Genomic DNA, 25,739 nt, shown 5'->3' with positions numbered 1-25,739 from the left:
GCAATGTGCGTTCCTGCCTGTACTCACTGCGCTGCGGGCCGATCGATAAAAAAGGAGATTTTTGTATAACTTACCAGTTAAATCTCTTTCTCGCTCTTCCTTGGGGGACACAGCCCCACCCTTCTGTGTTTGGTTCTAGGGTTTTGGCTGGCGCCCCGTTGGGTTGTTGGCTGTTGTTTGCATTGTTGGTTGTTTCCTTTCACTACTTGGACACGCAACTGGTAGCCTCTATCTCCAGGCTGAGGGTATAGCTGATGGAGGAGGGGCTTAACAGTTTTACTTAGTGTCACGCCTCCTAGGGAGCTGAGCTATACCCAAGGTCTGTGTCCCCCAAGGAAGAGCGAGAAAGAGATTTAACTGGTAAGTTATACAAAAATCTCCTTTTCTCGCCCATTTTCCTTGGGGGACACAGACCTTGGGACGTTCAAGAGCAGTCCAAGAAGGGAGGGACCACAAACCCAAGGCGGACCACCACCGGAGCATCAGGAAACCGCTGCCTGCAAAACCAGGCGGCCCAAAGCAGCATCCGCTGATGCATGCGTATGCACTCTATAGAACCTTGTGAAAGTGTGCAGAGAGGACCAAGTGGCTGCTTTGCACAACTGTTCAGCCGAGGCCCGATGCCTCTGCGCCCAGGAAGCTCCGACTGCTCTGGTGGAATGAGCAGTGACGCTGAAAGGCGGAGCTCTACCCTTGGCTCGATAAGCCTCAGACACCGCCAGTTTAATGAGACGGGCAATAGCCACCTTGGAGACCGCCAAACCCTTGCGCAAACCCTCCGGAACCACAAACAGGGAGTCCGTGCGCCGAAAGGATCCGGTGACCTCCAGGTAAATCTTCAACGCCCTGACCACATCCAGACGGTGCAGTTCCCGTTCTCTGGGGTGGGAAGGAGAGGGACAGAGCGACGGAAGGACGATGTCCTCATTGATGTGAAAGGCGGAGACCACCTTTGGCAGGAAGGACGGGACAGGCCGAAGCACAACCTTATCCTGGTGGAAGATCAGGAAAGGTTCGGAGCAAGAAAGAGCCGCTAACTCCGACACCCGTCGGAGAGATGTGATGGCCACAAGAAAGATGACCTTGCAGGACAGAAGGCGAGGGGAGACCTCCCGTAAAGGCTCGAAGGGGGCTGATTGGAGCGCCGAGAGCACCACATTCAGGTCCCAGGATGGAACTGGAGGGCGGTACGGCGGAACAGAGTGAGCCACCCCTTGTAAGAAGGTCTTAATTGGCCCCAGAGGGGCCAGGGGACGCTGGAGAAGAATAGACAGCGCCGAAATCTGTCCCTTCAGAGAACTGAGGCTCAGCCCCAGGTCCAGACCCGACTGGAGGAAGGACAGGATCGTGGGAAGAGAAAACCGGAGAGGTGGGATGCTCCGGGACTCACAGAACCCCAGATAGGACCTCCAAACCCGATAGTAGATCCTAGAGGACACGGGCTTACGAGCACGGATCATGGTGCGGACTACGTCCGCGGAGAAACCCCGTCGCGTTAAGACGGCGGTCTCAATAGCCACGCCGTCAAACGTAGCGAGCCTAAATGCTCGTGGAAGATCGGTCCCTGAGAGAGAAGGTCTTCCCTGGAGGGCAGTGGCCACGGTGCGTCTGCCAACAGCAACATTAGGTCGGCGTACCAAGACCGGCGGGGCCAATCCGGGGCGATCAGAATCGCGGGAACGCCCTCTGCCGCGATCCTCCGAAGAACCCGTGGCAGGAGGGGGAAAGGAGGAAAGACGTACAGAAGGGAGAATTCGCGCCACGGAAGGACGAGCGCGTCGGCGCCGTACGCCTTCGGGTCCCGTGCCCTGGCCAGGTATCGGGGGACCTTGTGGTTGAATTTGGAAGCCATGAGGTCCACGTCGGGGCGACCCCAGCGAAGACAAAGGGCTTCGAACACCTCTGGGTGCAGGGACCATTCTCCCGGGTCGATGGTGGACCGGCTCAGGAAATCCGCCGCCCAGTTGTCCACCCCCGGGATGTAAATCGCGGATAAGGCCGGCACGTGCGCCTCCGCCCAGAGGAGAATGAGGGTCACCTCTTGCATCGCTGCGAGTGCCTCCCTGATGGTTTATGTATGCCACAGCCGTGGCATTGTCCGATTGGATCCGAACAGGGTGGCCCCTCAGTAGATGGGTCCAGTGTCTGAGGGACAGAAGAATCGCCCTCAGTTCCAGAATATTGATTGGAAGTCTGGACTCCGATAGAGACCAAACGCCCTGGACGGACCGGGGAGGGAAAACCCCCCCCCACCCCCGTAAGCTGGCATCGGTGGTAATCACCAGCCAGTTCAGTGGGAGGAAGGACCTCCCCCGTAGAGGGATATGCAACCACCAGCTGAGGGAAGCCCGAGCCAGGGGAGGCAGAAGAAAGGTCCTGTCCAGACTCCTCGGTGATTTGTCCCAGGCCGACAGAATTGCCCTCTGAAAGGTGCGGGATCGGAATTGTGCGAACGGCACCGCTTCGAAACAGGCAACCATCTTCCCCAACAACCGCATGCTGGATCTGAGGGAAGGGCGGTGATGACGGAGGAGACTGCGAACAGACCCGCAAAGGGCCAGACGCTTGTCCGACGGGAGGCGGACCTCCGCCAACTCCGTATCCAGGAGCATCCCCAGGAAGATCAGCCGTCTGGAGGGGGTAAGGGAAGACTTGGGGTGGTTGATGATCCAACCGAACCGCGTCAGGGTCTCCAGAGTGAGTCCCACACTGCCGGATTCCTGAGAGAAGGAGGGTGCCTTGACCAAGATGTCGTCCAAGTAAGGGAGAAGAAAAACACTTCTTGAACGCAGAAGGGCCAAGACAGGGGCCAGGACCTTGGTGAATACTCGAGGAGCCGTCGCCAGACCAAAGGGAAGGGCGACGAATTGGAAGTGATCGTCCCCCACTGCGAAGCGCAGGAAGCGGTGATGACATGGAGCAACCGGAACGTGGAGATATGCATCCTGAACGTCGATTGAGGCCATGAAATCCCCTCTTTCCAGGGAGGCCACTGCGGACCTGAGAGACTCCATCCGGAATCTCTGCAGTCGGAGAAAACGGTTCAGGCGCTTTAGGTCCAAGATCGGTCGCACTGAGCCTTCCTTCTTGGGAACCACAAAGAGGTTCGAGTAGAACCCCCTGAACCTTTCCGTCGGAGGCACGGGGGCGACGACACCCTTGTCCATTAGAGAGCGAATGGCCGTGAAGAAGGCGGCCGCTCGTACGGGATCCCGCGGAGGACGGGACCGGAAGAAACGGTCTGGCGGAATGGACGCAAATTCGATCTTGTATCCGCAAGATACAACCTCGAGCGCCCATGCGTCTGAGATGTGGGCCCGCCATACGTTCCTGAACAGTAGAAGGCGGCCCCCCACCCGGGTGGGTGGGGGCGCACCTTCAGGCAGAGGGCTGCTGGCCTGTGGGAGCCCGTGTGGGCTGGGGCTTGCGCCAGGTAGATTGCGTCCGAAAAAACGGCTTCTTGCGTCTATCCTGGGCTGGGCCAGAGGAAGAAGAACCGGCCGCGGGTCTAGACCCGGTGGGCTTGCGAAAGGACCGAAAACGGGACGAACCAGCGCGACCACGGGGGGCGCCCCTCGGCCTGGACTGGGGGAGGTGAGTACTCTTCCCACCCGTGGCCTCAGATATAAGTTCGTCCAGACGGGTTCCGAACAAGCGGGAACCCGTGAATGGTAGGCCAGCCAAAGAGCGTTTGGAAGCGGCGTCCGCCGCCCAAACCTTCAGCCAGAGTTCCCTCCTGACAGAAACTGCCAGGGCAGAGGAACGGGCAATGAGGGCACCCGCATCAAGAGAGGCCTCACAGACAAATTTTCCGGCCTGGACAATTAGTTGGGCTAAGGAACGGAGGTCCTGTAGAGGGACGTCCGACCCTAACTCCCGTTCCAGTTGCAAACCCCATTCAGAGACCGCTTTACCAGCCCAGGCGGAGGCAAAGACCGGTCTAAGGGCCGAACCAGAGGCAGTAAATATGGCCTTGGAGAGGGATTCCGTACGACGGTCCTCAGCAGACTGGAGGGAAGATCCGTCCTGTACAGGAATAGTAGTGCTTTTGGACAGGCGAGCCACGGGAGGATCAACCTTAGGCGGGGACGTCCACGTGGTCACAGAATCCGCTGGAAAGGGATAACAAATGTCCAGCTTTTTGGGTGTAACAAAGCGGACGTTAGGCCGGGTCCAAGCCTTGGACACCACAGAAGAAAAATCAGCGTGGATGGGAAAAACCTTGGAGGCCTGTCTGGGGCGAAGAAAGGACACGCCGGCCTGTTCAGAGCTGGGGGGGTCATCGTGTATGTGAAAGGTATCACGGATGCTAGTGATAAGATGCCCCACCGCGGACGCCAATTTGGACGGAAGCTCTGAGTCCATGTCCACGTCCGAATCCGCCAGTTCTCCCTCAGAAGGCGTATCCCTTTGAGAGGATAGACTTGACTGAGCTCGCACGCATGGCGGAGAGAGCGAAGCATCTGGAGAAGATGTGCGCTCAACCCTTGAACGTTTCTGAATATGCCGGGCCCTGGAAGATTCGCTGGGAGGCAGGGAATCAGTGGGGGCGGCAGAAACGGTAGTCCCAGCGGGTGCGACAGGGATTGTGGCAGCCTGCGGGAGAGGCGGTCTATCCACGAGACGGCCCACTACGTGTGTAAGGCTTTCCACCGCCTGAGACAGAGACCTAGCCCAGTCAGGGGGTTCAGAGGCACCGGGGGGGCGCAGCGGAAAGCGGGCCCTGCACCGGGGCCTGACATGCAAGGCAATGCGGCTCAGATTGCCCACACGAAAAAAGTTCCTTACAGGCGGTACAGGCATGGTACCAGGGTTTGGGGGCACCCGTGGGATCTGACATGCTGAAAAGTGGTCGTACCCCAATACAGAGACCACAAGGGATATAGCAGCTATGACCAGGAGGGTTAGGAGAGGGTTAACTGTCCTACCAGTGCCTCAGAAGAACGTCAGGAGTAGAGAAGGATCAGCAGCAGCTGCAGCAGCAGCAGCAGCAGCAGCAGCAGCAGCAGGGAGCAGCAAACAGCAGAGAGCCTGCAGATAGCGCCCACAGAAGCCGAGCGATTCACCAGGTGCTCAGAGTCCCCCACGTGTCCCAGCTTCCTGTCTAGGAGTGAGGAAACGCGGGAAGAATTCAGCAGAAGCGCGGGGAACAAGCTCCGCCCCCTCCAGCGCTTGAAATGTCTCCTGTGAAGGAGAACCTAACTCCGCCCCCAAAATGACGCGCGCGCGCGTAAGCCACGCCCCCTGCTGCCGAAAAAACTTGCAGGGCTAAGAAGAAGCAGGATGCCATGAAATAAAGGGCCCGCAGGCCCCAAGAGTGCGGCGATTATTCCCAGGTGGGTGAACTTCTGCCACCATTGTCCCCTGCCCCGCCGATGCCGATATGGTCATGTCGGGCATAAGCCCCGCCCCCCGTTCGGAACGGAGCGGGCGGCGGCGGGAGGGAGAGAGGGAGAGATCAGCCGTCTTGAAGAGTAGCCTGAAAATGGGGGAAAACGGCGTGGGGGTGCAGGATACACGGAGGGGAGCTGGGGAGGGTCTGCTGGAGCGCTCAGAATGCGCGACCACGGGTGCCCCCCTTACCCAGAGGGGTACATGCTTGCCGATAGGGACGGGGTATGGGCTGGAAAAGCCATCTCACCTGTCTTCACCCTCAGTTCCTTCCAGCAGGGTCGCCCCTTCAGCTACTGGCACCGCAGTGGCAGGAAGCTGGGAGAGGGGCTTTGCGTGCGGGCGACCCCCTAGCTGGCGGGATGTAGGGGAGCCATTGCTGCCCAGATCCTCCTATTGCTTCTGTGGGGGAGGCAGCAGTGCAGATAAGTTGGCACTGGCGCAGCTCACCCCGGGAGAGCAGAGAGGCCCAATGCGTCTCTGGTATCCCTAGGAAAAAACAAAAATAAAATAACAAATTAGAGAAAAAAATTACAACAAGGAGAATCAGCCCTGCAGTAGCAGGGAGTGTCTTGCCTCCTTGGACACTAAGCTAAAACTGGTAGCCTCTATCTCCAGGCTGAGGGTATAGCTGATGGAGGAGGGGCTTAACAGTTTTACTTAGTGTCACGCCTCCTAGGGAGCTGAGCTATACCCAAGGTCTGTGTCCCCCAAGGAAAATGGGCGAGAAATGTCAACTCCACTGAGCAGTCAGCAGTGAACATAGAAGTAGATTTTAAGCGCACAGCAAAATGCGCGCTTTAGGAAGGGCAAAGTGCCATAAAATATGAAAAACATGAATAAACCAATTCAGTTCATTCCCTGAAGCTGATGCCAGCACTTACAGGCGGCATACTTACGCATGCGCAAGATTACAGCTCATCAACTCTGTGACGTCGGGGAAGCAAGGATGAGATTCGGACGTGGCTGGGCTCCTGAAACGTTGGTAACAGCCTCTTGGGCCCCTTACTAGCCCAATTTGTGTATAATATATATATTTTATCGTATATTGTGGACGTGCTAGTGGCGATCTAGCAGGGCATGTCCGCGGCTCTATAGGCTCAGGCCGATTACTACAATATAGGAAATATGTAGCGTTAAAACATGCAATGAGTGGAATTACCTTGTGAAAAGGATATGCAATTCGGCATGTGCTCAAGTACATCAGGGACATACTGAGAGTACCCAGACTTCGCCAGTGCAATTATAACTGAAGGCAATTGTTTCTGTGGAACGTTAATTTCACTGTTGCTCAAAATCTGCCAAAAATAAGTGCAGAAAGTGGGTGTAAGAGCAGTAATATGTTATATATATATATATATATAAAACTTGGATACATAAAGTAATTGTTGAAAATATCTATGTTGGCTGTGGAATAAATTAAAGGACATCTGTCAGCAGATTTGTACCTATGACCCTGGCTGACCTGTTACATGTGCGCTTGGCAGCTGAAGGCCTCTGTGTTGGTCCCATGTTCATATGTGCCCGCATTGCTGAGAATTTTTTTTTATTATATGCAAATTAGCCTCTAGGAGCAACAGGGGCGTCGCCATTACACCTGGAGGCTCTGCTCTCTCTGCAACTGCCGCACTTTCTGAACTCTGACAGGACCAGGCAGTATAAATGTGATCACTCCTGGTTCTGTCAAACTGCAGAGGGTGCGGCAGTTGCTGAGAGAGCACAGCCTCTAGGAGTAACAACAACGCCCCCATTGCTCCTAGAGGCTCATTTGCATATAATAAAACATCACTTTTCTCAGCAATGCGGACACTTATACACATGGGACCGACACAGGGGCCTTCAGCTGCCAAGCGCACATGTAACAGGTCAGCCAGTGTTATAGGTACAAAACTGCTGACAGATGCCCTTTAAGGGTTTTTTCCAAGATTACTGTATTGATGGCCTATCCTTAAAACGGATCTCCTGCTTTTTAACAAATTTTGGCTCCCCCTTCCCCATCCCCACCAGATGTGTAGAAAGAAGCATACTTGCTTGCTCTCCAACACTCAGATCCGCTTACTTTGGTCAACCGCTGCATTTGCTGTACTCCAGGCCCCGCTTGTAGACTTCTGGCATGAACTACAGTCAAGTGTGCTTCTGCAAAGGTACCCCAAGCGGTATATCACTGGGTCACATGCCTCTTATGGGACACCTCCTTGCTGAGGCCAGTCACTGGCTGCAGCGACACATGTGACACCTGTCGGTCTGGAAGCTTAGAAGCATGCAACGGAGCCCTGCAAATGCAGCGGTGGACCAAATGAGTCAGAACTAAGCGGCGGGGAGCAGTGAAGTATGCACCACTCCACAGGTCCAGCAAGGAGAGCAAAAATTTGTTAAAAAGCTAGAGAATCCCTTTAAGGGGGTATTCCATCTTTTAGACAGTGACGACCTATGATCTGGCTACCAGGACTATGATAGACCTGTGATGGCTAACCTCCGGCACTCCAGCAGTGGGAAAACTACAACTCCCAAGATGCACCCTTGCTTGGCTGTTCTCAGAACTCAATAAAAATTAATAGAGCATGCTAGGAGTTGTAGTTTCATCACAGCCGGAGTGCCGGAGGTTAGCCTTTACTGTGATAGGCCATCAATATCAGACCAGAGGGCGTCCTACTCTTAGCACCCCAGCCTGAATGGGACAAAGCTGCAATATCCACTACAGCATAGAGGTGTATAGAGCAATGTAAGCAACAAGGGGGCCACAGGGCTGCATGATCACCATGGACCCTTCAAACAGCTGATCAACAGGGGGACCAAGAGTCAGTCCCCCCCCACCCCCACCCCCACCTATACGATATTAGTGGCTTACCGTAAAACGGATAATAATCTATTCCAATACAAAAGGGGTGTCTCACTTAAAATGAGGATGCCCCCAATGACCAACTGATTACCATGGCGGATGTGTCGTTTTTAACATCCAGCAATCGGCCACCATCACTGTGGCTGCCTTTTACATTTATTTGGTTTTACATAGGCCTTATAGAAATAAATGGGTATGAGGAACTTGTCAGAGCAGGATGCGCTTATCACAGGGGGTTCATAATGGGAGGCCCCTTTCAGACGAGCGAGTGTCTCACTGCGGAATCGCAGCGAGGCACCCGGCCAGACCTCCCAGGACTGACGGGGTCGCATAGCATTATATTGCTTTATGATGTTCTGTAACCCTTACAGTTCTGGAATGTATTAGATGACACTAACCTAATGCCGATTGATAATTATATTGATAATAATCAATCTAACGCTATGGGACCCATGGCAGCGCTGGGAGTTCAGGCCGGGTGCTGCGCTGGAGCGAAACACTCGCTCGTCTGAAAGGGGCCTGATAGGCATATGCAAAGTAGTTATTCCATCAAATCAGATGCACTGTAGGAATGAAACCAGAAAGAAGGTACCTGTCTGATATTTTCAATATCTCCCCTCTCAGCATATGCATTTAATAGCGCCACATGTGTGCTCCATCGTGGCTCCATCCCGGCGCTGTGCATGATAGACAGGACGTTCTTGGCACTTTCCATGTCACTGGAAGGAAGAAGAGAGAATGAATTGCACCGAACACCACATTATGCCGTCATGCACTATGAGCTGCATAAGGTTCTGTGGGCTTCGGAGATGAAATCCTCCTGCATTTCTGTTAGCTCTGCTACTACACAAAACTTATTCTATAATCTTTACCCAGGCATTGTAACGAGAAGCAAGTGTGCTCTGCACTCCACTACATGGGCTCAGTCGGGAGGTGGTGTATATTAATGACAGGTTCCATTGCTGGTAAAAATAATGGAGGGCCACAGCAGCGTCTCGCCAGAAAACTTCTTTATTCAGGAACACTCCTCACAACAAGGCATATAAAAAGTAGTTTGCAGCAACGTTTCGGCTAGGAGTAGCCTTTGTCAAGCATGTTAACAAGTTAAAATCACAGCCTATAAGTAGCACATGACAGGCCACCCACACCGCTAAGCAGCCAATAAGATTCAAATTCATGTATAACACACCTGTGTATGAAATCAATGGGGACCGACATGCTGAAATAGATTAGCCAGCTGTAGCAAAACGTACCCATGTGAGGCCATCATATACAGAGCTCCTCCGTCCCTCCAGCGTCCCATGATCGGCAGTGCGCATGTCTGCATACGTCATCGCATGCGCCACCATGCGGCGGCGCGCGTATGACGTGCCCAAGTAAATCCGAATGCATAGTTCACGCCGGACAACTTACATCATCAGGCGGCGGCCGACTGACGTCACAAGGCCACTCCCACCTGGCGTTACGGATAGAAATATGCATGAGGACTCAAATGGGGCTGTACATGGAGGGCGATCGCACCACTGTAGCACATGAACAGTGTGCAAAAACGCTCGCCAAGGATAACAACAATAAGGCATAGAAAGCGCACTGCCATTAATACTAGCGCAAGGAAGGAACAGGGAGATATACAAAAACATATAGGCATCGCATAGGTACAGCAGGCATAATAAAGAGAACAGGAATCACTAGATATCGGTGACAAATAGTATTTTCACTATGCACAGGCTACCATTGATAAATAATATATCATACACAGGTGTGTGTAGACAAAACTACAATGATCATCATGATGCTATAAAGCGGTGTGATTAAGGCACATAATTAAAAGAACAAAGCAAAAAATACTGTAACAGAGGAGAAATATGAAATCAGCCATATAAAGAATATTTCTTGATTAAATCCAGATTTAGCTGATGCCAGCCACATTGAACTCGAGATTTAAACCAAATGGCTGTAGGGATTTCAATGTGTAGATCCATTTGAGTTCCTTCTTCCTTAATATCGCATCCCTGTCACCCCCTCTCCGTAACGGACCCACGCTGTCAATGACTCTAAAGCGAAGTTGGTTAACAGAATGCCCCGCCTCCACGAAGTGTTTCGCAACGGGCTTATCCATGTTCATCTTGCGTATGGTACTCTTGTGTTTGTTAATACGCTCTCTAATCTCCATGGTGGTCTCTCCCACATAAATAAGGCGGGGCATTCTGTTAACCAACTTCGCTTTAGAGTCATTGACAGCGTGGGTCCGTTACGGAGAGGGGGTGACAGGGATGCGATATTAAGGAAGAAGGAACTCAAATGGATCTACACATTGAAATCCCTACAGCCATTTGGTTTAAATCTCGAGTTCAATGTGGCTGGCATCAGCTAAATCTGGATTTAATCAAGAAATATTCTTTATATGGCTGATTTCATATTTCTCCTCTGTTACAGTATTTTTTGCTTTGTTCTTTTAATTATGTGCCTTAATCACACCGCTTTATAGCATCATGATGATCATTGTAGTTTTGTCTACACACACCTGTGTATGATATATTATTTATCAATGGTAGCCTGTGCATAGTGAAAATACTATTTGTCACCGATATCTAGTGATTCCTGTTCTCTTTATTATGCCTGCTGTACCTATGCGATGCCTATATGTTTTTGTATATCTCCCTGTTCCTTCCTTGCGCTAGTATTAATGGCAGTGCGCTTTCTATGCCTTATTGTTGTTATCCTTGGCGAGCGTTTTTGCACACTGTTCATGTGCTACAGTGGTGCGATCGCCCTCCATGTACAGCCCCATTTGAGTCCTCATGCATATTTCTATCCGTAACGCCAGGTGGGAGTGGCCTTGTGACGTCAGTCGGCCGCCGCCTGATGATGTAAGTTGTCCGGCGTGAACTATGCATTCGGATTTACTTGGGCACGTCATACGCGCGCCGCCGCATGGTGGCGCATGCGATGACGTATGCAGACATGCGCACTGCCGATCATGGGACGCTGGAGGGACGGAGGAGCTCTGTATATGATGGACCTCACATGGGTACGTTTTGCTACAGCTGGCTAATCTATTTCAGCATGTCGGTCCCCATTGATTTCATACACAGGTGTGTTATACATGAATTTGAATCTTATTGGCTGCTTAGCGGTGTGGGTGGGCCTGTCATGTGCTACTTATAGGCTGTGATTTTAACTTGTTAACATGCTTGACAAAGGCTACTCCTAGCCGAAACGTTGCTGCAAACTACTTTTTATATGCCTTGTTGTGAGGAGTGTTCCTGAATAAAGAAGTTTTCTGGCGAGACGCTGCTGTGGCCCTCCATTCTTTTTACATGCCATTGGACCGCTTTGGATCTGCGATCCCCTGCCCAGCTGCTGCGTATTCACCATTCCTGCTCTTCATAAGCCGTTTGTGTTGCTGCTCCTGAACCAATCTATTTTCTCCAGGTTCCATTGCTGGGTCACTTACAATAGCTTCCATAAAATCATTGTATATCAGCTGCAGCGTGAGCCGGAGTACTCTGCAGGATGTGCGCTCACTGTGGAGTCCTCAATATCCATAAGCGGTTGGGTCCCATCACCGCTAATTGACAGCTTTCTCACTAAGCAGAGTCTAGGAAGAAAGCAGGAGGGAGCCCGCTGCACATGAATGTCACACAGTGTTCAAACTATCGCAAGAGGACCGGTAAGTGACCCTGGCCTGGAATCCGGTTCTTCGTCACTACTTTAGGCCTCATGCATGCACTACCTTGTGTGTTTTTCAGTCCGCAAATTGCGAATCCTCAAAATACAGATACTGTCCGTGTTGCATACACATTTGGGGACCCACTGAGTTCCATATGTCCGCAGTCCACATTTTGTGGCCAAGTATAGGACATGTTTTATATTTCTGCACAATGGACACTCAGATGCGGAAGGCACATGGATCATCAATGTGTCTACAAAAAAAATGTGGATTTACTGACCGCAAAATGGATACATTGTGCATGAGATCCTTTGGTGTCCCCAGGTGGGACAGCATAAACCTGGTGACAAATTCCAAAGCAAGTCTTGAAATAGGCATAGGATAAAACGAGATTTTTGTGAAACTCACCTGTAAAATCTCTTTCTCGTGCTTTTTTCCATTGGGGGACACAGACCATGGGTATAGCTTAGAGGTATTAGTAGGAGGGACACTATGCAAATGAAAGAGCTCCTCCTCCTCGGGCTATACCCCCAGACTCCACCAGGAGGAACTCAGTCTTTGCTTAGTGTCTGGTGAAGGAGGTTGACACTCTCTGATTCTACTCCTTTTTGTTATTTTTATTCTAGATGGGGACACAGGTCGGCATGGCGCCTTCCTGGTCCCCCGTGGAGTGCCCGCCGCCGTCTTTGGGACGTTGCCTGGCTGCCTCCATTTCCCCCCAAGAAGATAAGTGGATCCGGGCTCGACCTGTTAGCTCCGGCATCCCACCAGCTGCTGGGACGCCTGCTGGCTACCCTCCTCCAGAGCACTGTTCTCCTGGATTGGAGTCAGAAGTCTGAAGAGGCGCATCCCTGCTGGTCTGGACATCGAGGGAGCATGCTGAGCAGATAAGTGTTGCACAATCCCTCCCCCTCCCTCTGTGTCTATTTGTCTGTGGCTGCCTGGGTGAGCTTGAAGAAGGATCCTGATGGGGCACTTTCTTCATTTTGGCACTGGAGTACTGGCATCTCTTCCCCTTAAACTGTGGGCTTCAGCGCTTCTCTCGTCGGGCCTTGGCTGCTGCGCTCCCTCAGCGCCCGCCGGCAGGCCGCTCCTCCACGTGGTGCGCTTATTTTCGCGCATATTTTCGCGCTCGCGCATATTTTCGCGCGCCATATTTCCGCGCGCGCGCTTTTCCGTGCGCGCGCTTATTTTCGCGCGCTTTTTTCGCGCCATAATGACGCGTTAGGGGAGGCGGAGCCTCGGCATGCCGCTCTGACTCTCCTTACACCGGAGACTCTGTTTGCTCATGGCCGTGCAGCTCCTCATCACTCTACTCCGTTTTGTGCCAGGCAAGCTGGTAGCTCAGTGGTACTGCTGCTGTTGCCCCATGTCCAGGCTTTCTGAGTTCAAAGCCCCTTTCAGCCTTCAAAAATTGTTTATATTATTCTAGATGGGGACACAGGTCGGCATGGCGCCTTCCTGGTCCCCCGTGGAATGCCCGCTGCCGTCCTTGGACGCTGCCTGGCTGCCTCCATTGCCCCCCAAAGAAGACAAGTGGATCCGGGCTCGACCTGCAGCTCCGGTATCCCACCAGCTACTGGGTCTCCTGCTGCCACCCTCCACCAGAACACTGCACTCCTGGACAAGGAGTCAGAAGCCTGATGAGGTGCATCCCTGCTGGTCCTGGAGTCGAGGGAGAAGTTCTGCAGGAGCAGATAAGTATTACCTGCATCCCTGCCTTACCCCCCTCCTCCACCCCTCCTCCACGTCCCTGGGGGCCTGCGGTCCCCGCTTGGGCATCTGCCATGTCCAGCGCGGCCGCTAAATTGGTCTTAGTCACCAAGGCAACCATGTCCTTTAATCCTGTGGCGCTAACGACTCCATCTCTCTCAGTGGTCCCCACAGTGGGTGACTGACTACGAAGAGGCAGCGTGAGCGGCAGCATCCCACCTCGGATGTCTCTGTCTCTCCACCCCCCCTCACCTCGCCGGTGGCGCTTGCGGACTGCTCTTCCCCCTCCCTAGGGAGAGTACTCCGAAGGAGAATTATCCGGCTCGGACGAGCCACGTCCTTTTGGGACTATAGGGCATTTTCAAATCCTGTGACGCCAACCACCTCTCTAAGTGGTTTTCCACAGAAGACGCCCGAATACTAACAGGGAGCGTGAGCAGCAGCATCCCTCCTCGGATGGCTCTGGCTCCCCAGGCACATCCCTCGTCCAGGCAGTCGGAGACTACCATGTTCCCGGTCCATGAGGGATTTTTCCGCGGTCATGTCCAGGGCCTGGGGTGGTCTTAAGGTTCTCGACCACCCAGCGCATGAATATACTTTCCTTTCCCTGCTGACGGCGAGGAGAGGTGTCTCCTCCCCCTAAGGTGGATCCTCCGGTGGCCGGATTAGCCAATTATGTGGCCCTTCCTGTCTTAGTCAGTTCCTCTTTCCAGGATGCTGTAGACAGACGCATAGACTCTCTTCCAGGTCCTTTTTTCGCTGGCAGCGCGTCCCTGTGACCTACCTTTCACTCAGCAGGGGTAGCCAGTGCTCTCTCGGTGTGGTTACAACACCACCACCAGGAACTGGCGGTACGAGATGCGGCTACTAACACACTGGAGTTGGTTCTCCAGATGTCTCAGGCTTCTAACATTCTTTGCGAAGCTTCTAGGGACATTGTTTCCCTCTTTGCCCGCAGGTTGGCCATCTCTGTCACTCAGCGCGAAGAGATCTGATTGAAGGTGTGGGACGCTGACGCCTCCACCAAGCGTTCCCTTGCTAATCTCCCCTTTGGGGTTTCCAGGCCTTGTGGGGATCAGCTGGACGAGTTCGTCTCTGCATGCCTTTTGCCGTTTCTCATCTGGTAGGCCGTCGCCTGCTTGCTCCGCCGGGGGTCTCAGGTCGCCCGCAAAGAGGCCTTCCTTTGCACCAGCCTTCCCGGCACTAGAGGGCCCAGTCAGCCCGCCCTGCTGCTCCTAGGCCTATCACATGTCCCGATTGCGGAATCCCACCATCGATTCCTGCGCTTCGCCATTATGGGTCGACACTGTCAGTTTGTCGCCCTTCCTTCGGGTTGGCGACCACCCCGCGGGTCCTTGCCACGGTCCTGGACCGCTCATGGCGCTTCTTCGTACCAGGGGCATTCCTTTGCTGCCCTGTCGGGACGATATCCGGATAGAGGCCCCCCTCTCTACCGCAGACCACGGACAGCGTCCGGATCACTGTTCAGACCCTGGAACGGTTCGGCTGCCTGGTAACTTTCCCAAACTCCTGCCTCTTCCCGTCCCAGAGGCTCTCCTTCCGGAGGGTGATTTTGGACACCTCGGCTGCCAAAGTATTCTACCAGCCTTCAAGTCCTCCCAGGTCCAGGGGGCAGTGTCGCATCTGCTGCGCTCCCCGTGCCTCTCCATTCGGGAATACTTGCAGGTCCTGGGTCTTATGGTAGCCTCTTTCGAGGCCTTTCCATATGCCCAGTTTCACACTCGCCTGGCGCAACAGGAGATCCTTTACCTTTCAGCGGGTTCGGGCAGTTCTCCCTTGGTGGCTGTTCCTAAAGAACCTGAGGTCGGGGAGTTCCTTTCTCGCATTCTCCTGGACGATCGCCGCCACCGATGCCAGCATCCTGGGTTGGGGGGGCGTTTTCCAGTCTCGCACGGTTCAAGGAATTTGGCCGGCGGCAGAGTCTCGCCTTCCAATCAACTTTCTGGAATTGAGGGCGATTTTTTCCGCTCTCTCTCTCCTATTGGACCTCTCTCCTTGCGGGCCTCCCAGTGCGGGTTCAAACGGGCAATGCCGCGGCCGTGGCCTATATCGTCCATCAGGACGGGACCCGCAGCCGGATGGTGATGCAGGAGGTGAAGTGAATTCTGACGTGGGCGGAGACTCACGTTCCGGTGTTGTCAGCAGTTTGCATTCCAGGAATGGGCAACTGGACAGCGGACTTTCTAAGCCACAACACGGTGGATCCAAGCGAGTGGTCTCTGCATCCAGAAGGGTTCGAAGAAATCTGCCACAGATGGGACCGTCCGGATGTGGACTTAATGGCGTCCGGGTTCAACAACAAGATCCCAGTGGTCCTGGCTCGCGCCCGAGATCCGGAGGCGTACGGATGGATGCGCAGGTGTCTCCGTGGCAGGACTTCAGCCTCCTCTGTTTTCCTCTCCTACCAAAGGGTCTACGCCAGTTCGAGGCGGAAGGGACTCCGACCGTTCTCATCACCCCAGAGTGGCCTCGCCGCGCGTGGTTTTTCGGACGTGGCTCGGTTGCTGGCGGACGCCCCATGGCCTCTTCCCGACGGACAGGACTTGCTGTCTCAGGGCCCGTTCTTCCACCGGAATTTGCGGTCTCTTCGTTTACCGGCGTGACTGTTGAAACCGCCATCCTGATAAAGATGGGGTTCTCGGATTCAGTGGTTAGGACCATGATCAGTCCGGGGAAGTCTTCTTCCTCCCGGATTTACTATCGTACCTGGATGGCCTTCCTATCCTTTTTTGAGGGTTCGGGGTTCCCTCCCCTTCGGTTTTCCATCTTGATGGTACTGTCTTTTCTTCAGTCTGGGCTTGTGCAGGGACTGTCGCTTAGTTCCCTGTAAGGTCAGGTTTCGGCGCGGGCCGTCAGAGGTCCCTTGCTCTTAAGGGTCCGGTGGTGACCTTTCTTCGGGGGTGGCGCATTCGGTTCCCCGTATGTTCCCCCTTTGCCTCCTTGGGATCTCAATTTGGTTCTGCGCGCTCTGCAGTCGGCTCCCTTCGAGCCTTTGAGGAGGGTCTCTCTGACTGTTCTCATCTGGACTTCCTTGTGACCATAGCTTCTGATACAGCTACATAGCGTAGTGATTAAAGTTCTGGGCTATTATGCAGTGGCTGTGAGTTCACGTCCCATCACGAGCTTTTAGGTCAGACTGGTGTCGAAGCTGGCCGCTCTTTCCTGTCAGGAGCCTTAATGGTTTTCCTCCAGGATTAAGTTGTGCTCCGTCCAGTCCCCTTCTTTTTGCCCAGGGTGGTCTCTCCCTTCCGCCTTGATGAGGATCTTGTCCTGCCTTCCTTTTGTCCTTCTCCGGCTAACCCCAAGGAACGCACTCTGCATTCCCTGGATGTTGTACGGGTCCTGAAGGTGTGTCTCGCGGCTACTGCTTCCGTCCGCTGTTCTTGGCGCTCTGGATCTGCTTGGCTATTTCCGCGGCTTGTCACGCTTGTGGTGGAGTTCCCCCGGCTAGAATTGCCGCTCACTCCATTGGGGCGGAGGGGGCTTCCTGGGCAAGACGCAGTCGTGCCTCTGCGTCTCAGCTGTGTACGGCGGCCACCTGGTCGTCCTTGCATACCTTTGCAAATTTTTGTCAGTTGCATTCACTGGCTTCGGCTGATGCGGCTTTGGCCGCAGGGTTTTGCAGGCTGTGGTTCCTGTTTGACCGTTGGGGCGTTCCTCCTGGCGGTGCTGATATTTTTTCCCACCCCATGGACTGCTTTTGGACGTCCCATGGTCTGTGTCCCCCAATGGAAAAAAGCACGAGAAAAGGAGATTTTTGTGAAACTCACCTGTAAAATCTTTTTCTCGTCTTTTCCATTGGGGGACACAGCTCCCACCCATTATTCCTGTTGCAGGAGGGGTCTTTAGTTCAGTTTTTCTGTTTCTGGTTGGACCTTATGGCTTGGTCCGATGGTTTCCATGATTTTTTCTTGCTCCTTCTCCTACTGCTTGTGCAACGCCTGAGTTCCTCCTGGTGGAGTCTGGGGGTATAGCCCGAGGAGGAGGAGCTCTTTCATTTGCATAGTGTCCCTCCTACTAATACCTCTAAGCTATACCCATGGTCTGTGTCCCCCAATGGAAAAGACGAGAAAAAGATTTTACAGGTGAGTTTCACAAAAATCTCCTTTTCTCGCGTGGTTCATTGGGGGACACAGGACCGTGGGTATAGCTTGCTGCTGCCACTAGGAGGCGACACTAGGCTGAAAAGTGATAACTCCTCCCCTGCAGGCTATACCCCCTCCAGCCTGGAGAGAGCATATCAGTTTGTGCCCAAGCAATAGGAGTAGGAGAAAATAACCATACGGTAAACAACCAACAACTGACCAATGCCAGTCGGATCAAACCAGAACTGGGGCCATAGTGGCTCCACAACCGCCAACAATCACGGCAAACAGAAATCACTGGGTGGGAGCTGTGTCCCCCAATGAACCACGCGAGAAAGAGATTTTACAGTTGAGTTTCACAAAAATCTCGTTTTCTCGCTGGTATCATTGGGGGACACAGGACCGTGGGACGTCCTAAAGCAGTCCACGGGGAGGGAAAAAAATCATATGCCCCTGGAGAAAAAACGTCCTTGAGGATGCGTAACTCACTGTCGCCTGCAAGAATTTGCTGCCTGGAACAGTATCCGCCGGTGCCTAGGAAGGCACCCGGTAAGACTTGACGAACGTGTGCCCGGAAGACCAAGACACTGCCTTCCACTCTGGAAGCTACTGCACGAGGAGATGGACCCGAGAATCGCCGACCGCTGGTCGGGTGGGCCAAGACTCAGCTGGGCGTTGCCCACCCGAGGGCGGAATGCCCGAGCAACTGTTGAACGGATCTATCCGGAAAACATCCTTTGGAGGCCGTCAGCCTTGACAAGGACCCCAGGATAAGAATTGGTAGAAGTCCTTAGGGCTGTAGGCGCCAGACAAGGACAAGCAAACCCAGAGGCCAAATCACATGGCTGATTGAGAGCTCGGTCCGTGTACTACGAGGGAGAAAGAAGAGAAACCCATGTCTGTGAGGCGTGGAAAGGCGACCACCTTCTGCGAAAAAAGAGGACCTTGGACGGAACACCGCCCTATGTTCATACTTAAAGAAAAAAAGTACGTACAAGAAGGCGTAACAATTCAGAGAAAAAAATAATAAACAATGCCACCAAACAGCTGGCTCCTGGCCGCAGCTGTGGAAGCAGAACTAAAAAGCCAAGTCCTTAGGATTCACCTCTGGTCCAGAGAACAGCCCCTAGGGAGCGGAATATTGGTAGACCAACGCCCTCATAGCCAGAGAGGCTGGTGGTGAGATCTCTAGTAAGAGAAGCTGCCTGAGAATCACTAGGAAACAAACGCCCAGGCGTGCCCCACTGCCGGCCAAAGTATCAATACCACATGGGAAAAGTAAGTAAAATAAAAGCCAATGTGAGCACCGCCAGTGATGGGAGCCCCGTCACTGACCATATTTCAACAAAACAGTAACGCTGCCTGGAAGGGCAGACGAGTGGAACAAAGATGAGAGAAATACTCTTGCCGGGTGAAGTTCGACCACAACGTCCAACGCCTTCACCATACCCGAGGAACCCTGGGCCCGAAAAAAATAAATAAATAAATAGGGATGGGCTCCCAGAGTCGTACAACCCATGGCTACTGGTCAGCTAGACAGGAGGATAAGGAGATCAGTTATCCACCACGAGGGGAGACCGGAAAGGAAACGTGTGATCCGTACCAGGAACGAAACTCCTACTAACAGGGGACGTCGTAACATACACCCGCTCTACCCGTCTTGGGAAGACTCTCAGTCCACCCCCGGAATGAGCAGTGAAAGAACAACCACCATTGACTTGAGGTGATATCACTGACATCTGAAGAGAGGTAGCACCACTGGCGACACAGTATGACTACTAGATCCAGGTCCCGCTTAGAACGGCAATCTAGAGCAGACGAGTGCCGTAGGGACTGATCTACCCAGTAGAACGCACTCAAAAGGTAGGTGCCGATCAGCCATTGTAATTACACCATCGCCACACCCGAGCCTACGACAGAAGGACAATAGCCAACAATAATGAAGAAAGACCGGCACTCACTATAGCCTTCAACAAAAGATGATGTCTTTTTTGGTCACATACAATACTCTGACGCGTTACGGCTCACATCAAGAGCCTTTCTCAAACATATGGATATGGATTGGATGTGGCAGAAGGACAACAGTTGTCAGAGCCACGTACCCTTATTGGTCGAAAACCAGAAAGAGGCCAGAACTAAAGCCCATTCCCATGTGAGACGGGGGCTCCACAGCGTCTAGTGGAGATGCGACACACCGCCAGAAGGGGAGGCCCTACCAGGGAAGCCCCAAGAGTAATGCACACGCCATACTCCAGCCGAGGAGTAGACCACACCGTAGAGGTCACTGATTCTCATGGTAGAGGAATCCGCTGCCTGACGAAAGAACTGTGCAGAAGGAGCCTTCGCATGTAGCGGAGACTCAAACACCCCTCGTGCGGTAGGGGCTACCGTATGCTCCGCCAGCGTGGACATGAGGGGACGGCCTGAGAACATCCAGGAGAAGTTCTGGTATCAAGCTGGCCCAGTCAGTAGAGCCAACCCTAACCCCTCCACCTGACAAGGGCGCTGAACAGGAGCAACTGCCGAATTAGTACCAGGGTAGAACCCCTACCTGAGGGGGGGCTGTCTCGCTACAGCGATTAGGAGCATCTGGCCCTAGCGTGAAGACTACCCTGCGAAGGAGAAGCCGTTGTAGTAGCCACTGCAGATTGCCAGCATAACGCCCTCATCTAGATAAGGATGAGTGGTGGACTCAGCATCCGGAGTCGGTGGAATACTCTGCTTGCTGGATCTTGATCACAGTACTCTGTGCAGTGTGACTGACCTGAACGGTGGAGGCTCATGGGGATGGGGAGTCTCTAGGACACATAAGAGTGGGTGACTCCCCTGAGAGCACAAAGGCCACATTCTTGTGTCTCCAAAGGGTGCATGAAGAAAAGAGGGATACAAAATGGGGGTATCCATAGTCTCCAGTGGCAGTATCCATATGCCACTAGATGGAGAATATCAGGCACCAGCGGTACCGACTGTTGCCACGGACCACCTGTGAAGGGAACCAAGGCATCTAGAGTCGTGGCGTAGCTGAAATACAGCATGCAAAGATGCATAGCGATTCCCCCGTTACTGGATCGTTTGTAGAGGGAACTGCCATAGGAAGTATGTGATGGCAAATGGGAGGTGGAATAGCAACCAACGGAAGCGCAAACCCCCGGTAGGGAAGGGGGTAGCGATAGTCAGAACCGCAAGCTACGGAAGTGTAAGTACCCACTCAATGGAGGGGGAAAAACCGACGGCAAACACTGCACCCAGTGGCAGTGCAAACGCTTTACCTACGATCGGGAGTAACATATCCAGTAAGTACTGTACCCCGAGGTCGTGCAATACATCACCCATCGAAGGGGGTAACGCACCTAGCAGGAACTTGCATATTAACAAGTTCTGTACTCTGTGGGAGGTGTCATCATCCCCCCCCCAGAAGGGTGTAATGCGTACGTAAACACTGCGACAGCAGTGAGAATGCCATCATGCCACCTAACAGACGGTTAATGTATGCTGACAATACTGAGCCCAGTGGAACTTCAATTCCGCCACTCACAGAAAGAGGGACACCTTGCCGGCATTGAGGCCAATGCTAGTGAGGTCAGTCCACCTCAGGAAGGAGGTAAAACCCAAATTAAGCACTGTATCTAGTAGAAGTGTAAATAGTGCCTAAGGAAGGGGTTAATGCATACACCAGAACCGGTTAACACGGACGTAATCTAGGGACCGAATAACTGTCCTGCCTCGGCCCGCTCGTGCGCAGTTCCACCTCTCAGCCTCTAGCCATGGCTGTTGCAGGTTGCGGCGGTGTTGAAATAAGAACCAAACTACCCGGAGGTGGAATGGAACTAAAGGTCTGCTTACCGATTGCACAGACGGTGCTGTAGTAACCAAACGACCCAGGAGGGTGGATTGGGAACTTCCAGAGGTCCCCCGCTGAGTTGCGCAGGGTAGAAACTCAAACAGACGCCCCCGGAGGGTGGATGGGAAGTTTCAGTTGTCCACAACTGGATTTGCGCAGTCGGATATTTGCGCAGTAGTAGCACCATTAACCAACCGGTCTCAGAGGGCGGATCGGGATCCTCCAGATGTACCCCACTGGATTTATGCAGTTGGAGCATCATCAACCAAACGGCCCGGAGGGCGGATTGGGGACCCTTCGGATGTACCCACTGGATTTACGAAGTTGGAGCATTATCAACCAAACGGCCCCAGAGAGCGGATTGGGATCCTCCAGATGTACCCCACTGGATCTATGCAGTTGGAGCATAATCAACCAAACGGCCTCAGAGGGCGGATTGGGATCCTCCAGATGTACCCCACTGGATCTATGCAGTTGGAGCATTATCAACCAAACGGCCCGGAGGGCGGAATGGGAATCTCTCAGATGTACTCCACTGGATATGCGCAGTTGGAGCATAATCAACCAAACGGCCTCAGAGGGCGGATTGGGATCCTCCAGATGTACTCCACTGGATTTTTGCAGTTGGAGTATTATCAACCAAACGGCCCGGAGGGCGGAATGGGAATCTCTCAGATGTACTCCACTGGATATGCGCAGTTGGAGCATAATCAACCAAACGGCCTCAGGTGGCGGATTGGGATCCCTCATACGTACTCCATTGGAACTTGTGGGCTGAGGAGAGCAGGATCTGCATGCGCACAATTTAAAAAAAAAAATTTTTTTTTTTTATTTTTTATGAGGACCTAGCCCGATATGGAGAAGGGCTGTATACTGCAATATAAAGGCACATTGTGCCTGCAGACAGAATCTATAGAAAGCAGGGGCCTGAAATGAGGGAGGAAGTTCCGGCCTAGAAGGCCGCAAAGCCGGGGACTAAATTATCACGCCGGCCGACCGGGACTCACCGCTAGTCAGTACATAGCGAACCTGGATCGATGTCCGGAATGCGGTCACCTGAGTCCGCTGACCACGTAAGCCCATCGGAGGAATAAATATGCGTGGCCGAAGAAATCAGAAAGAAATAAAACGGTAGGCCCAAATAAAGCCGGGGCATAAATTTTGCGGCGTCCGGCCGAGTAGGGAATCCGTTCTGCCTGCTCTCCCGGGACGGCTTAGTGGACTCCTGAAAAGGGAGCCGCCGAGAAGGTGCGTCGCTTGGCCGACCGGGAAGCCCACCCGGTCGGTCGGAGAGCGGGGTCACCGGAATAGGGCGCAGAAGGCGCCTGTTTGTAGTCGGGAAGGTGAAAGTAACATGCCGCGGCCGTGGAAAGGGATTAACCCTTTCTACTGAGGTGAGCTGGGCGATGGGTGGAGGATTCCTCACCCCCTCAAGAAGGGGCCATGTGAGGGGGACAGGGAGGGACAGTAAAACTCACCAGACTTCATCTGTGTTCTTCACCCATAGTCTTGTACCAGCAGGGCCACCCCACGACCGCTGGCACCAGGCATCAGGGGTCCATGTAGAGAAGGGCTGGGGAGGAGGTGGCCCTCTTGCTGGCGGGAAGCAGGGGAGCTAGGCTGCCCTGGTCCACTTTGTCTTCTTGGGGGAGGCAGGGCGGTGGAAAGGCAACACCGGCCAGCCTCCCAGGGAGACAGAGACGCATGCGAATCTGTGCCCCTTAACCTAAAAATAAAATAAAATAAAAACAAAAATCGTAAAAGAGCCACCCTGCTAAGCAGGGAGGTCTGCCTCCTACGACACTAAGCTAAAAACTGATATGCTCTCTCCAGGCTGGAGGGGGTATAGCCTGCAGGGGAGGAGTTATCACTTTTCAGCCTAGTGTCGCCTCCTAGTGGCAGCAGCAAGCTATACCCACGGTCCTGTGTCCCCCAATGATACCAGCGAGAAACCCCCTTAACCTTGTTATATTGCCTGGTAGGGCTGATCCTGCTGATTAGGCTACTTTCACACCTGCGTTAGGTGCGGATCCGTCTTGTATGTGCACAGATGGATCCGCACCGATAATGCAAACGCTTGTATCCCTTCAGAACTGATCTGATTCATTTTTCTTTAAAAAAAAAAAGTCTAAGTCAAAATGGATCCATCCTGACTTACATTGAAAGTCAATAGGGGACGGATCCTTTTTCAATTGCACCATATTGTGTCAGTGAAAACGGATCCGTCCCCATTGACTTGCATTGTAACTCAGGACGGAAATGTATGGCTCTGCATCGTCAGACGGACGCCAAAACGCTTTCCGCCTGAAAAGCGGAACGGAGACCAAACGCAGCCAAACTAATGCATTCTGAACTGATTCTTTTCCATTCAGAATGCATTGGGGCTGAACTGATCCGTTTGGGGCCTCTTGTGAGAGCCCTGAAACTGATCTCATAAGCAGACCCAGAAACGCCAGTGTGAAAGTAGCCTTAAAAGAATACACTTCATTAGAAAATTTGTTCTGCTATTTTTACTTTTAATTGTTATGCAAATGAGGACTTCAGTGCACCAAGGGGTGGAAACCTAGCCCCTAAAACCTCCTTTCTGCAGCGCTGTCCACTCCCCCTCTGCATGACTGGTAAGGGAAGGCATTTGCCGTGTCCTCTCTCCCGGCCCTGTATTCCCACACCTGCGCCGCACTGGCTCGTGCACAGTTGTCACCTGTATCTGGGCTAGCAGAAGCAGATGCACTGCGCATGCATGGATGGTGTAACGTACTGCGCAGGCTTGGGATTATAGGCTTAGGAGGACAAGGTGCCTCCTGGAGTGTCTATGAGCTGAGGAGGGGCAAATTTGGCATTTCTTGGGCACCAAGCAAAGCTATGTCTGGGGGGCCACTGTTGCAACAGTAAGCTCAGCCCCATAAGCTACACCCATGTCAGCCTGCCAAGCTGGACTGCCAGCAGTATGGCCTGGGCAATTCTGCTACTGCTCTACAGCATGCAAAGGCCCCCACCACCGCTCTCCCCTGAGCCCCTCTGCGGCCGAACAAGTGGCATGTGCACCCTCTTAGTTTAGATTTTCAACACCTGCTTGTGGGCAGCAGGGGGCCCCCTGATCTCCAGGGTCCAAAGCATTTGCTTGTCTTGCAGGGTAGTAAAGTCCGCCGCTGTCTACAGGTACACACAACAGTCACAGATTATAGCTGTAGTGAAAAATATCAGAAAATTACACACTGGTGGGGTCTAAGTTGAGATCTTACCCTGCTCTGGCATGTCCTTTAATCAGAGAATTGAATACTTCTTCAGTGATGGGGAAATTTTTACTCTTCATAAATCCTAAAATTTGGCTGGAAAAAATAAATAAAAGTTAACTTTAATACTGATTAAATCGGTTTTCTGGGTTCCTTAGAATAGATCATCAGTATCATATAGGTTGGGGTCAGACTCGAGGACGGCGCCTCTGCAAGCACTGCAGCCTCTTGGATGTTTACTTGGCAGCGGCTCTGCAGGGCTCCGGAGCCGTGTTCTGTTCAATTTAGTTTTATTAAATGCAGTTCAAAGAAAAATTGACATTTATTTTATTCAAATATTCATGAATATACTAGTGCGAATAAAGAGGCGCTTCCACTGCTCAGGAATTTCTGTGGATTCCTCCTACGCTGTGAATTTATCGCTACACTTTCACATGACTTGGGGCGCCTCCCCTCCCATTCACTGTCGCTAGCCGACAATCACATGACATAGTACGACCGCCAGCCCTAAGTAGTGATGTGATCGCGGATGTTCATACCTGGATGGGAGGGGGAAGGGGACACGGCTCGTGGAGTAGATGGGTATAGAGGAGCATTAGGAAAAAAGGAGGAGATGCTGGGACTTGTAGTCTTCCAGCCTCATAACCAGATAGTGATGAGCGGCTCCGGCTTTACATCAGGGAGTGATGAGTAAAGACAACTGCTAGTTTTTTTCTGTTAACTGATATCACATGTAGCCATGAAATAAAGATGTGCTTTTATTCTGGGTCCCCAGATATCCAATCCCTTTAATCAGGACCTGTCCGCTCTCCTGACATGTCCGTTTTGGTAACTACTTGCATCACCATTGTAATAACAATTGTGGAGCATTATACTGGTCATCTAATGTTGTGCCAATCCTCCATTACTCCTACTTAGGACTTATGAATTAATTACTAGCAGA

General features: G+C 52.8%; 1 protein-coding gene across 1 annotated transcript in view; it reads right to left on the bottom strand.

The window, feature by feature from the left end:
- LRPPRC (leucine rich pentatricopeptide repeat containing) overlaps nucleotides 1-25,739 on the bottom strand; it is a 184,992-nt gene that overhangs the window by 146,705 nt on the left and 12,548 nt on the right. Inside the window, exons 6-8 of the mRNA XM_044289233.1 lie at nucleotides 24,806-24,892; nucleotides 8,823-8,949; nucleotides 6,554-6,689 (exon numbers count right to left, since the gene is read on the bottom strand). Coding sequence (XP_044145168.1) covers nucleotides 6,554-6,689; nucleotides 8,823-8,949; nucleotides 24,806-24,892 — 350 coding nt within the window. The remainder of the gene's footprint in view (nucleotides 1-6,553; nucleotides 6,690-8,822; nucleotides 8,950-24,805; nucleotides 24,893-25,739) is intronic.

The sequence above is a fragment of the Bufo gargarizans genome, chromosome 4 (genome assembly GCF_014858855.1).
Source record: "Bufo gargarizans isolate SCDJY-AF-19 chromosome 4, ASM1485885v1, whole genome shotgun sequence".
NCBI classification, from domain to species: Eukaryota; Metazoa; Chordata; class Amphibia; order Anura; family Bufonidae; genus Bufo; species Bufo gargarizans.
Note: the sequence above shows the minus strand (reverse complement) of the source record. Positions and strands in the feature narration are given on the sequence as shown.